This window comes from Piliocolobus tephrosceles, chromosome 9 (genome assembly GCF_002776525.5).
Source record: "Piliocolobus tephrosceles isolate RC106 chromosome 9, ASM277652v3, whole genome shotgun sequence".
In the NCBI taxonomy this organism is placed as follows: domain Eukaryota; kingdom Metazoa; phylum Chordata; class Mammalia; order Primates; family Cercopithecidae; genus Piliocolobus; species Piliocolobus tephrosceles.
Window position 1 is genome coordinate 11,809,592 of NC_045442.1, and position 13,616 is coordinate 11,823,207.

At 40.2% G+C, this 13,616-nt stretch overlaps 1 protein-coding gene across 11 annotated transcripts in view; it reads left to right on the forward strand.

Annotated features, from left to right (window-relative positions):
* Window positions 1-13,616, forward strand: part of ATE1 (arginyltransferase 1) — a 185,592-nt gene that overhangs the window by 30,332 nt on the left and 141,644 nt on the right. For 8 of the 11 annotated variants that reach the window (XM_023224221.3, XM_023224223.3, XM_023224224.3 and 5 more), the window contains one exon: window positions 529-657. The exons of the other annotated variants lie outside the window; for them this stretch is intronic. In XM_023224221.3, the coding sequence (XP_023079989.1) occupies window positions 529-657 (129 nt within the window). The remainder of the gene's footprint in view (window positions 1-528; window positions 658-13,616) is intronic. 11 annotated transcript variants of the gene reach the window in all.

Genomic DNA, 13,616 nt, shown 5'->3' on the forward strand with positions numbered 1-13,616 from the left:
ATTTGAAAGATGTTTGTAGAAAGAATTGATCCCAGCTAAATTATTATTTATTAATGTGCTTCCCTTGCACAATTGAGTGGGACTAAAAAAGGCAAATAGTAGAACATTTTAATAGAAGAACTCATATGCTAATAATTTTGTAAGTTAAATGATCCAAGAAAAATCTGTAAAGGAAAAAAGCTTAAAACACTTAGTATAAGTAGAGGTAGCAAAAGTAGTGCTCATGACCACGGTTAACAACAATATTGACTCTAGTTTATGCAGAAAACTACAATAAGTGGATAGAGAAGGAAAAAGAAGAACAAATTGTTGGCTCTTATGATTTTGAGATTTTCATAAGTTTTAGTACAGAGTTAGCACTTCAGTCTCTGCGCCAGTCCGCCCAGTCTAGGGTTTCTTTTCATGACAAATTCCAGTTTGCGCTTTGGTGTGGATTTGCGGAGATCTTACTCTAGCCTCACCTTCAGAAGCATATCATCAGTTAGAGATGTTTCAATAGCATTTGCTTGTATTTTCCTTGCTCTGAAGGTGAGGTTAGTACCTGCCTCCTTTGAGGACCCAGAGTTCAAGTCGTCTTTCAGCCAGTCCTTTTCTTTGTATGTCAAGTATCAAGTGGCCATACACCAGGATCTACCCGATGAATGTGGGAAGACTGAGGTATTGTTTGTTAACTGTTGTTTTCTGTGTTGATAAGGTTGTCTGGGAAGAAGTATAATATATGCTGTTTTCTTGCTTGTCAGGTGGAGCTGATGACCCTTTCAGTGTCTATTACTGAACTTCCATGAACACTCACATGAGTCATACATGTGAGCATTTTAAATCCTTAGAAAAAAGGATTGCAAATTCAGGATGTATTCTTAGTGTCTTCTCTAGGAACCTGAATATAGTGGTTTATATGGTCAGTCATCCACCCTAGGTTAACAGTCATTTACTGAATACCCATTGTGTGCCAGACTGTGCGCCACAGAACAAAAGGAGGAGTCTCTGTCTTCAAGAAATGGATAATCAAATGGGAAAGACAGACCAATAAGCAGAAATATCTTAACAAGTGAATTAGAAAGAAATACCTACACCTAACCTACTGAACATCATAGCTTAGCCTCACCTGCTTTAAACATGCTCAGAACACTTATAATGGCCTTTAGTTAAGCAGAATCATCTAACACAAAGCCTATTTTATAATAAAATGTTGAATATCTCATATGATTTATTGAATACTGTACTGAAAATGAAAAATGAAATGGTTTTGCATCATTGGAAAGTTGAAAAAGCATAAGTCCAACCATTGTAAGTTGGGGACCTTCTGTTAGATGTAATATGATTTAACAGGCATTTATTGAGGGCCTGTCTTTCCCAGGCTTGGGATATTGAAATGAATGAGATGGCGTCATTGTCGCAGTAGAACAATGATATGTTGGAAGAGAGAGGCCGACAGATACAGAAGACTTAGAGTTTTGATTTTTTGACTGCTTTTGTTTTTTTAATGATACAAAATGTGTAAGCTAAAAAGAGAGGGTTAATAGGACGGGAGTTAATGCTGCATGTTTCCTGAGAAAGGGCTCACTTCCCAGATTCCCCAGAGTCTTCTGGTTTAAAGTGTCATCTGCAGACCTGCAGCATCAGCAGCACCTGGAACACAGGCTCGCAGTCCTGTTCATTCAGCATCTACGTTGTTTTTTTTTTTTTGGAGATGGAGACTTGCTGTGTCGCCAGGCTCGAGTGCAGTGGTGCGATCTCTGTTCACTGCAACCTCCACCACCCGGGTTCAAGTGATTCTCCTGCCTCAGCCTCCCGAGTAGCTGGGACTATAGACGTGTGCCACCACGGCCGGCTAATTTTTATAGTTTTAGTAGAGATCGGGTTTCACCCAGTTGACTAGGTTGATCTCCATCTCTTGACCTTGTGATCTGCTGCCTTGGCATCCCAGAGTGCTGGGATTACAGGCGTGAACCACTGTGTCTGGCCAGAATCTACATCTTAAACTAGGTTTCCAAAGGATTCATATGCACATTTCAGTTTTGAGAAGCTGTGTCCTAGGTTCCCTATCGATCCATGCCACTGTAGGTGATAGCATTTGCGGATAGTAAGGATTCTGCTAAGCCTAAGAAGCTTCCTTTGATATTCTCAGGGAGTCTTACTCCTTTCTGAACTTTCCTCCTTCCTACTGCTTTGGAGATGATGCCTTTGTACCTCTCTGCTTAGCAGGTAGGAATAGTTGGGATGAAATGTTTCTGTGGCCCGGTATGTTTATTCAAGACTTCCCTAGGGACTTCTAGTAGGCTTCAGGCTTCTGGGAAGTCCCTTTATGTACACTTAGAGCAGCACTAAAGGCATTCATAGTCTGAATTGGGGTGCTAGACAGGTATGTCATTCCAGTGCCTTTAGAATTAGCCACTGGATTAGTAGGGACAGCCAGCTTAGTGTGAGATGAAGTTATAGAGGTTTTTCTGAGGGAAGTGACATCTGAGCCAAGTCTGGAAAGATGAGTAGGTGTTTGCCAGGACAAAAAGGGAGAAGGGTGTTCTGGGCACCAGGACTAACAAATGCAGAGGTGTGGATGGTGAAATTATATGCCATCTTGAGGAACTACTATTAATACTTAGTTTAGTGTTGCCAAAACATAGAGTACATGTTAGGAGGTAATAAGGGATGAAGCTTTTTTTTTTTTTTTTAGACATTCTTGCTCTGTCTCCCAGGCTGGAGTGCAGTGGCGTGATCTGGGCTCAGCCTCTGCAGCCTCGGCTCACTGAAACCTCTGCCTCCCGGGTTCAAGCAGTTCTTCTGCCTCAGACCCCTGAGTCTCTGGGATTACAGGTGTGCGCCACTACGCCCATCTAATTTTTGTATTTTTAGTAAAGACAGGGTTTCACCATGTTGGCCAGGCTGGTCTTGAACTCCTGACCTCAGGTGATCCACCGACCATGGCCTCCCAAAGTGCTGGGATTACAGGTGTGAGCCACTGTACCTGACCAAGGGATGAGGCTTTTGGAGGTTTAGGTAGGAGCCAGATTTTTAAAAAAATAATATTTTAGAAATAGTTAAACTGTCACATAGTTTCTTCAACTAGCCTTAACATGCTGCCATTCTTGTTTCATCTATCTCTCCATACCTTTTTGTTGTTATTTTGCTGTGCTATTTTATACCAAATCTCAGACATACTGTTTTATATGTAAGTCCTTAAGCGTGTATCTTAACTGACTAAAAATGTAGGAGGAGCAGGTAACGTGCCTCCTAATGTAATCCAGTAAGAAGTATAAACCACCACCTATGGAATGTTCTTGCTAAAGAAATTGAATCTGGATCTATCCAAGCTTCTACTGACCAGTTCACAGAAAATATGAGGGGTAAAGGAATATGTTAAAATGACACTTGGGCACTTGTATAAGATCAGTTATCTAGTTTCTTTAAATAAATTAATAAAGAAAAAGGGAACTCTGTTCTTAGATTAAAAGTTATTAATATAGACATTAAAAAATATATAACTACAGTACCATTATTACACCCAGGAAAATGTATATTATTTAATGCTTTGTACATGTTTGATTTGTTTTTTTCTTTTTTTTGGGTGGGGGAGACAGTCTTGCTCTGTCGCCCAGGCAGGAGTGCATGGCGCCATATTGGCTTACTACTGCAACTTCGCCTTCCAGGTTCAGGTGATTCTCATACCTTAGCCACCTGAGTAGCTGGGACTACAGGCATGTGCCACCACGCCTGACTAATTTTTGTATTTTTAGTAGCAATGAGATTTCGCTACATTGGCCAGACTGGTCTCAAATCCTGTAATCCTAAGGTGCTGGGATTACAGATGTGAGCCACTGCTCCTGGCTGATATACTATATTTTGTTTTCCACTCATCCGTTGATGGGCATTTTGTTTTTTGTTTTTTTTTTTTGAGCCGGAGTTTCACTTTTGTCTACCAGGCTGGAGTGCGATGGCGTGATCTTGGCTCACTGCAACCTCCGTGTCTCGAGTAGCTGGGATTACAGGTGCCCGCCACTATGCCCGGCTAATTTGGTTTTTTGTGTTTTTAGTAGAGATGGGGTTTCACCATGTTGGCCAGGCTGGTCTCAAACTCCTGACCTTAGGTGATCCACCCCCCTCAGCCTCCCGAAGTGCTAGGATTACAGACGTGAGCCACCGTGCCCAGCCTTGGGTAGTTTTTATTGTTTGACTTTTATAGAAAATTCTGTTATGAACATTTCATGTTCCTGTTTTTATGTGGATGTGTATTTTCTTGGGTGTCTACCTACGCGTGGAATTACTGGGTCATGTGGTAACTCTGTGTTTTCCTTTGAGAAACCGCCAGACTTGTTTTTCAGAGAGCGAAATCATGTACCATTTCCACCGGAAGTGGATGAGGGCTCCACTTTCTCCCTCCATGTGCTCACCAACACTTGTGTCTCTTTTTTCTTAAAATTGATTATGTTACTCATAGTGCATGTAACGTGGTGTCTCATCATGGTTTTGGTTTGCATTTCCTTTCCTGTGCTTTTTGGCCTTTTGCATTTCTTCTTTGGAGAATTGCATATTCCAACCCTTTGCTCATTTTTTAATTGGATTGTCTTTATTACTGAGTTGTAGGAGTTCATTATATGTATTCTGGATACAAGTCTCTCGTGTATGTGATTAGACTGTTGCATTCTGTGAATTATCTATATCCCTAGGAATATTTCCTGGTGAAAATCTATTTTGTCTGCTCTTAGTAGAGCCACTCCATGTTGTGATTCCTGTTTGCATGATACATGTTTTTCCTCCTTCTACCTTCAGTCTGTTTGTGTCTTTGAATCTAAAGTGTGCCTCTTTTAGACCCCATATAATTGACCTGGGTTTTTGTTTTTGGTTTTTTAAAGTCCAGAGGGAGAACAGTCTCCCTTTTCATTGAAGTGTTCAGTCAGTTCACATTTAATGTTTTGATTGAACTAGTTGAATTTACACCTTCCATTTTACTTCTATTTCCATTTCCCTGATATGTCTGTGTTTTTTTTTCCTCCGTTCCTTTTTTTTTTTTTTGAGACGGAGTTTTGCTCTTGTTGCCCAGGCTGGAGTGCAATGGCACGATCTCGGCTCACTGCAACCTCCGCCTTCCGGGTTCAAGCAGTTCTCCTGCCTCAGCCTCCCTAGTAACTTCTCCTGCCTCAGCCTCCCTAGAAACTGGGATTATAGGCATGCGCCACCATGCCTGGCTAATTTTATATTTTTGGTAGAGACGGGTTTCTCTGTATTGGTCGGGCTGGTCTCGAACTCAGGTGATCTGCCTGCCTTGGCCTCACAAATTGCTGGAATTACAGGCGTGAGCCACTGCGTCCGACCTCCTCTGTTCCTCTTTTACTGCTTTCTTTTGCATTGGATGTTTTCTAGTGTATTAAACGAATATTTTCTAGTGTAACATTTTTATTCCTTGAGTGATTTTTTTCACTATATATTTTTAAAATATCAGTGGCTCCTCTAGTATTTAAGATAGAGATCTTAATTTACACAGTTGACTTCAGATTTATATAAACTTAATTCCAGAGAGATGTAAAAAATGCTAGTTCTGTATCATTTTAGTCCCTCTTTCCCTTTTTTGTGCTATTATTGTTATACGTATTACATGTATCTGTGTTACAATTTCAATAATTATAGTTATAATTATTCCTTTATATAATTGTGTCTTTTATAAGAAGAAAAGGAATAAGAACAAGTAGTTATTTGTAATTTCTTACGTTAACCAGTTTATTTACAATTTCTGGTTCTCATTTGTTCTATGGATTCAAATTACCTTCTAGTATAGTTTTGTTCCTATCTACTTAGTGAAGTTACTGTCAAACATATTACTTTTCTCTATGTTATTGTCCCAATGGTACAATTACCTACATTCTACATATCGTTTTTACAATTTTTTTTTGAGACGAAGTCTCGCTGTGTCGCCCAGGCTGGAGTGCAGTGGCGTGATCTTGGCTCACTGCCTCCCGGGTTTAAGCGATTCTCCTGCCTCAGCCTCCCAAGTAGCTGGGGCTACACCTGTGTGCCACCATGTCTTGCTAATTTTTTGTATTTTTAGTAGAGATGGGGTTTCACTGTGTTAGCCAGGATGGTCTTGATTTCCTGACCTCGTGTTCTGTCCGCCTCGCCTCCCAGAGTGCTGCGATTACACGCATAAGCCACTGCGCCCGGCCTACAATTGCTTTTTAAGTCAGTGAAGAGAAGAAAGGAGAGTATGCATTTATATATGAGAAGCCTCTGATGTCACTCCCTAGAGGGCTCAGCCTGGGCCATATGCACAGTCATCCTGGATGTCAGTGGTCTTAGTAGTGTTCTTTTTGTCTCTCCCTGATCTTTTTAAAATGTTTACCACTGAGGCTGGGCACAGTGGCTCATGCCAGTAATCCCATCACTTTGGGAGGCCAAGGCAGGTGGATCACCTGAGGTCAGGAGTTCGAGACCAGTCTGGCTAACATGGTGAAACCCTCTGGAGGGTCCTACTACTAAAAATACAAAAATTAGCTGGGCATGGTGGAGGGCGCCTGTAATCCAGCTACTCAGAAGGCTGAGGCAGGAGAATTACTCTAACCCAGGAGGCAGAGGTTGTAGGGAGCCGAGATGGCACCATTGCACTCCAGCCTGGGCGAGGGCGACAAGTGGGAGACTCTGTGTCAAAAAAAAAAATGTTTGTCCCTGTTTGTGTCACACCCAGCTTTTAGTTTCCACTGATTGCTGACCGAGGGCTCTGTTGATTTCAGTGGTCTCCTGGGTCATGGTCTTCTAGGGCATAAATTGCTCCACAGTCTGCATTAATTAAATTTGGGCCCATTTGCTCCGGCAGTTTTTGAGTCCAGTTTTTGAGGTTTGTTCTGACCCCAAGAGGGCTCTTCTTAGTTGCATCTTTTCCTGGTTCCCTTTACTTGTTAAGCTTGTTGCTTAAATGGAACTACTGGCTGCCTCTGAATTGCTAACCACCAGAATCTGTTGTTTTCAGGTGTTCTTAGCTTTGAACTTCCCCATATCTCTTTTCCAAATAAAGAGCACTGAGGAACCCCCTTTCACCAACCGCTCCTCCCTTCTCCCCCAAATCTTTCTGCCACTCTTGTGTTCTCTTTGAATGACACCTCTGGTCCAGGTAAGATAATTAAATTTGGGGCTCATTAACAGGGATTAACCTGCCAGCTGCCCTAGTGATAGTTCTATATAAGGAAATGGTCACTGCTGCAGATGAGGTTCTTCACCTGCCGTGTTTTTATCCTACAAATTCTTCCTCCACTCGGCAAACCCTTGGCTTCCAGATAGAGGGTGCACTATCTGTGGGACTGACTGCTCTAATGCAGAAAGAGAAGCCAAAAAAGTTCTTTGAGAAGTTTGCGTTCTACTGACTTGCTTTAAGGGACTCTGTATAGTATCACGCTGTGGTGTAGTTTGGTTAATATAAGAGGGGAAACTATGTTCAAGAAAATACATGTTTTGCTTTTTTTGTTGGAAAACATTTAAAGTAAACAACAGTTAATATACCTATTTGAAGATTTCAGGTAACCAACCACATCAGTGCATTAAGTCCATTTTGACTCTGTAAAATAATCATTTAAATACTCTGAAAAATAGGTTATTTTTTGAGAAATTTGATGAGAAGATAAATATAGATTGCCTGGCTATTCTAAGCAATTCTTTTTAGTAACATTAATACAGGCATTATTAAAAAATACTTTTTAGGCAGCTAGAAAGGGTAAAAGTTCTCAGTGGAATTTTCCTTTAATAAAAAGCAGCCCTAAACCATTTCTTCTCTAACAGAAAGCACCCTGAGGAGTCAGGCATAGATATGCAAACTAGGAGCTTTTATATGTAAATGCAGGCAGCTGTACCTGGAATCCAGGTACATTCAGTGTGGCCTCTCCTGCCCTCTTTTCCCTGTTGCCACCGTGTGCGGGCATTGTGGTAACCTCCATGTAAAATCACATGTACGGGTATCATGGCCACCACCTGGTGGAGGCCACATTTGCATAATAAAAGACTAGGGTGGGAGGGTCAGTCTTCGAGGGCTATATAAATGGCATACCTGATCAACCCAATTCCCTGAGCTCCATGTCAATCAGTCACCACCTCTCAAGCCTCTTTACAAAACTGATTGCATTCTGCCACACACTGGAGACCCTTTTTGGGTGACCCACTTTCTCATCTTGAGGAAACTTTTTCTCTCTTTGTCTGCTAAACTTTCTGCTCCTAAACCCACTCCTCATGTGTATCCGTGTCCTGAATTCTTTCTTGACCGTGACAGAGAACCAGGGTGTATACCTCAGACAATGGAGCCATTTAAACATCTTTAGAAAAGTAGTGCATAATTGCAAATAGTGAAATAATACAGGACTTTGTCAATTAATCCAGTACGTGTGTTTCCATGACTCTTTTCAATCATTCAGGTAGATACCACATTTTCAGAAAGTAATGTAATATAAATTGGAGTAATATGTGACCTGTCTCGTTTATAATACAGTATAAAACTAACTTTTAAGAATCTTTATTTTTCAGGATACCAGTAATTCTATGTGATAGAAACATGAGATTTTAGCTGAAATTTTATTGATGTTATTCTTTAGAAAATACTGTTGTCTAATATGTGCCATTGGTTTCCTAGAATAATTAGAGTTGACCTCTCATCTCTTCTTTACTATCTCAAAAACAGGCTAGTCATAAACCCAGTAATCTCATCACACTTCTGCATTCAATGACTAATTGTTTTCCAGATTTTTTTTTATCAACACTATCAAACATAAAGGAAAATTGAAAGAATGGTTTACTGATTAGTATAATCAGTATAATTAGTATAATCAGTATAATTAGTATAATGACCTGTACACCACTCACCTAGTTTCAACAGTTGTTAGTTTTCCTTTGCTTTATCTTTTTTTGTGTGTGAGTTATTTTAAATCCATTATATATCATGACATTTTACTCCTAAATTCTTTAGCATGCATCTTCGATAAATAGATGTGCTTCTGCAAGACACAGTATAATTGTAACGCGTGAGAAACTTAATGATAATTTGTAAATCTCATCTAGTATTTAGTGCTTATTTTACATTTTCCCATTTTAAAAGATTTAGTGTTTAATCAAAGTTTATTACATTTTGTGATATCATCTTAGATTCCTTTATTCTAGGACAGCTTCTTAATTTTTTTCTATAATATTGACTTATTTTCCTTAACTTTCTACTTTGAAACTTGGAGTTTTTGAACAGAAATTGAAAGAATATAATTAACACCCAGACTCCATTCACCAGTGTTCACAAGTTGTTAATAACTTTGTCAGGTTTGCTTTATCTTTCTTTCTTGAACCATTTGAAAGTAAGTTGTGCATGTTATGACATTTCGCCTGGATGTGCTCAGCATGCATCTCCTAAGAATAAGTATATTCTGTCATATAACCACAATATTTATTCTTTAAAACCTGTAGAAATTGTATAACATCACAGTCCACATTCAGATGCTCCAAGTGTACCAGAAATATCTTTAAATTTTTTTTTTTTTTTTTTTAAGAGACAAGGTCTTGCTCGGTCACCCAGGCTGGAGTACAGTAGCACGGTCATAGTTAACTGTAGCCTTAAACTTTTGGGCTGAAGTGATCCTTCTGCCTCAGCCTCCCTTCTGAGTAGCTAGGACTACAGGAGTGGACCACCATGCCAGGCTAATTTTTAATTTTTTTTTGTAGGGGTAGAGTCTTGCTGTATTGCTCAGGCTGGTCTCGAACTCCTGGCCTCAAGCAATTTTTCTGCCTCAGCTTCTCAAAGTGTTGGGATTACAGGCATAAGCTATTGTGCCTGGCCCCAAAATAGAATATAGCTTTTATAGATGAATGAAAATAGGATCCAGTCACGGTTCATACATTTTACATGAACTGTATTGTGTTTATGGTATGTTTATGAGTATTACGTTTCTGTAATCTTTTTTGATTTTTTCATTTAATGACTGACATTTAACCCAATTATCTTTAGAATGTTCTGTATTCACAATTCGCTTGTTATCTAGTAATCAGATTCTGTTGCCCAGGCTGGAGTGCAGTGGTGATCTTAGCTCACTGCAAGCTCTGCCTCCTGAGTTCACACCATTCTCCTGTCTCAGCCTCCCCAGTAGCTGGGACTACAGGCACCTGCCACCACACCCGCTAATTTTTTTGTAGTTTTTTTAGTAGAGACAGGATTTCACCGTGTTAGCCAGGATGGTCTCGATCTCCTGATCTCATGATCTGCCCACCTCAGCCTCCCAAAGTGCTGGAATTACAGGCGTGAGCCACCGTGCCCAGCCTAGTAATCAGATTCTTAAGGGTTTTTAAAAGCTTACATGTTCTTAGGTGTAGGTGATGTGTACTTAAAAAAAAAAAGCTTTTTATTGAAATGCAGTGTATATACAGAAAAGTATACATAGGTGTTCAAATAGATGAAATTTCACAAATTGAACTCACATGTGTAACTACCTCTTAGATTAAGAAATTGCTACTCAGCAGGCTAAAGCGGGAGATTCGTTTGAACCCGGGACGCAGAGGTTGCTGTGAGCTGAGATGATGACACTAAACTCCAGACTGGGTGACAGAATGATACTCTGTCCTCCAAAAAAAAGAAAAAAGAAATCGATTATTACTAACTCCTCAGAAGCCCCTGTTTGTTCTTTTCCATCATACCAGTATTCTCTTGGCTTGTAAAACTACAGATTAGCTGTGCCCGTTTTATACTTAATGTAAGTAGAATCCCACTCTTTTGAGTGTGGTGGTGTTTGGCCAACATTATGGTAGTGTGAGTCATCTATATTATTTTGCCTGTTGTAGTAGATTGTTCACTTTCATCGCTGTGTAGTGTTTTATGTATGACTAATCCAAAATTTATCCCTTTCTACTGTTGGTGGGAATTTTAGTAGTTCCTGGTATGAGGCTACTGTGAAAAGTGCTGCATAAGTATATCCTTATACATATCTTTTAGTAAACATATGGACACATTTCTATTTGATGTATGCCAAATAGAAATGCTGTGTCATAGAGTGTGCAGATGTTCAGCTTTTTCCATATTGTCAGTTTCCTCTAGGGGTTGTGCCAGTCTTACTGTTTCACTGTATCATATCAAGCAGCATGTAATGTCGGTTGTCCTTCATTTGTGATGAGGGACATTTAAGTCTGTTGTCACTTGGTTTGCTTAATCAGCTCTCTTTATTATTATTTTACTTATTTATTTATTTTTTGAGATGGAGTCTGCTCTGTTACCCAGGCTGGAGTGCAGTGGCGTAATCTTGGCTCACTCCAAGATCAACAGTAACAAACTCTGCCTCCCAGGTTCACGCTATTCTCCTGCCTCAGCCTCCTGAGTAGCTGGGACTACAGGCGCCTGCCACCACGCCTGGCTAATTTTCTGTATTTTTAGTAGAGACGGGTTTCACCGTGTTAGCCAAGATGGTCTCGATCTCCTGACCTCATGATCCGCCCGCCTCGGCCTCCCAAAGTGCTGGGATTACAGGCGCGAGCCACGACACCCAGCCTCTTTATTATTCTTACATTTTTCTCTTTGTAATTAGATTTTCTCATTTTAAGGGCATGTTGTACCCTTACTTACTATGATAATATTTCTGAGGTAGGAGGAATAACCTCTTTCCCAATAACCTGTTGTCCATTTGTTTGAGCATCCTTTGATGATCCTTGCCTGAATAGTTATTATGGAGAGGTGAGAGAGGTAGCAAAATGGTGATTTGTCTAATTGTATTATTGTTTCTACACTTACTAGGTGAAATTCTGTTTCTCTGTAATGAAGAAATTTCTCTCTGTATTCACAACTCCCTACCTCCCACCATCTTTTTTCCTTTTGATAGCATTGTAGGCTCATGGCCTTATATGAAGTGCTATAATCCATTGCCATCTATTTTATTTTCTTCTTCTTCTTCGTCTTCATCTTCGTCTTCTTCGTCTTCTTCTTCGTCTCCTCCTCCTCCTTCTCTTCCTCCTCCACCACCACCACCTTTGCCCAGGCTGGAATGCAGGTGGTGTGATCATAACTCATTGTAACCTCAAACTCCTGGACTCAAGCAGTCTTCTCACCTCAACCTCCTAGGTAGCTAGGACTACAGGTGCACATCACCACACCCAGCTAATTTTTAAATATTTTTGTAGAGGGGGGTCTTGCTGTGTTGTCCAGGCTGGTCTCCTGGCCTCACATGATTCTCCTGCCTCAACCTGCTAAAATACTGGGATTATAGGTGTGAGCCATTGTGCCCAGCCTATAATGTTTTTTAAATTAGTTCAGGGAACTTCCTATGAGAGATGGAAATAGGAGGCGATATCTACTTCTGAGGGATGCTTATTTTGAGGATCGTTATCTATATATTCAGATGTATGTATATTCACTGGTTTAGACGATGAGTGTGGAAAGGAAAGGTGGTGATGAGTCCATTCTGACCCCATGGAGACTTGAAAGGAGACTGTGGAACCTGTGCCACTGTCTCACTCTGCCACCAGGTGGTGGTGTAGATCGCGAACCCTTTGCTCTTTCCTCCTGGCTCAGCTCTCTGTGCACGTTGTGTGTTCACAGCCCAAGAAGTTTGAATAAAGGCTTCTTTTTCTGTCATTTATTGTAATTTTCATTGAGTCATTAAAAGGATAATTACAAGTGATTCTTTGCTTGTTAAAGGATTTAAATGTTTTCTGGACTTTAATCTCGAGAAGTTTTCATCTTCATTTTTTTCCCTCTTAATGGTTTACATTTTTGTATATGAAAGTAGTAACTTATATTTAGAAAATTTTTCAATGTATTAGAGAGTTGACATTCTCCAGTTATGCAAAGACCAGACAATCCTATATAGGCATACACAGTAAGTTCTCACTTAATGTCATTAATAGTTTTTGGAAACTGTGGTCATAGGTGAAATGACATATAAGGAGACCAGTTTTACCCTAGACCAATTGATGTAAACAGAAGTTAAGTTCCTACAGCATATTTTTGGTCACAAAACGTCACCAGACTTCTAAATAAAAACCAAAGCGCTTCTAATATTAAACATTGAAATAAATGTGAGCTATACATACATTTAAGAAAGATTAATAAATGTAAGTAAGATAATTACCCAATGATTTCAGTTCAGGTGGCAGGGAGCTGCAGCCTATTCTGGAAGCTCAGGGCGCAGATTGGACACTCACCCGGAATAGGAGTCTGTTCCACCACAGGGCATATTCAGGCACACACCCACACTAACACTGGAACCGTGGAGACATGCCAGTGAACCTAATGTGCACACCTGTGAGATGTGGGAGGAAACTGGAAGACCCAGAGCAAACCACGCAGACGGGGGGGAATTGCAAACTCCATACAGACAGTAGCCCTGGCCAGGAGGCGGGTATTTTTTTTTTTTTTAAATCATCAATGTATTTTTGTTTCTTGTTTTTTATTTTTTGTAGAAGCAGGATCTTGCTATGTTGCCCAAGCTGGTCTCAAACTCGTTGAAGTTATAACGTAATGATGTTGAGCAAAGCAGTGCCACCTGAGAACCTGCTGGTGCTACAGGTTCAGTATAGCTTATGTGAAAATCTGAAATCCAGAAATGCTCTAAGATTGGAAACTTGTTGAGTGCCAACATGACAATCAAAGGAAATGCCCATTGGAGCTTTTAGATTTCAGATTTTGG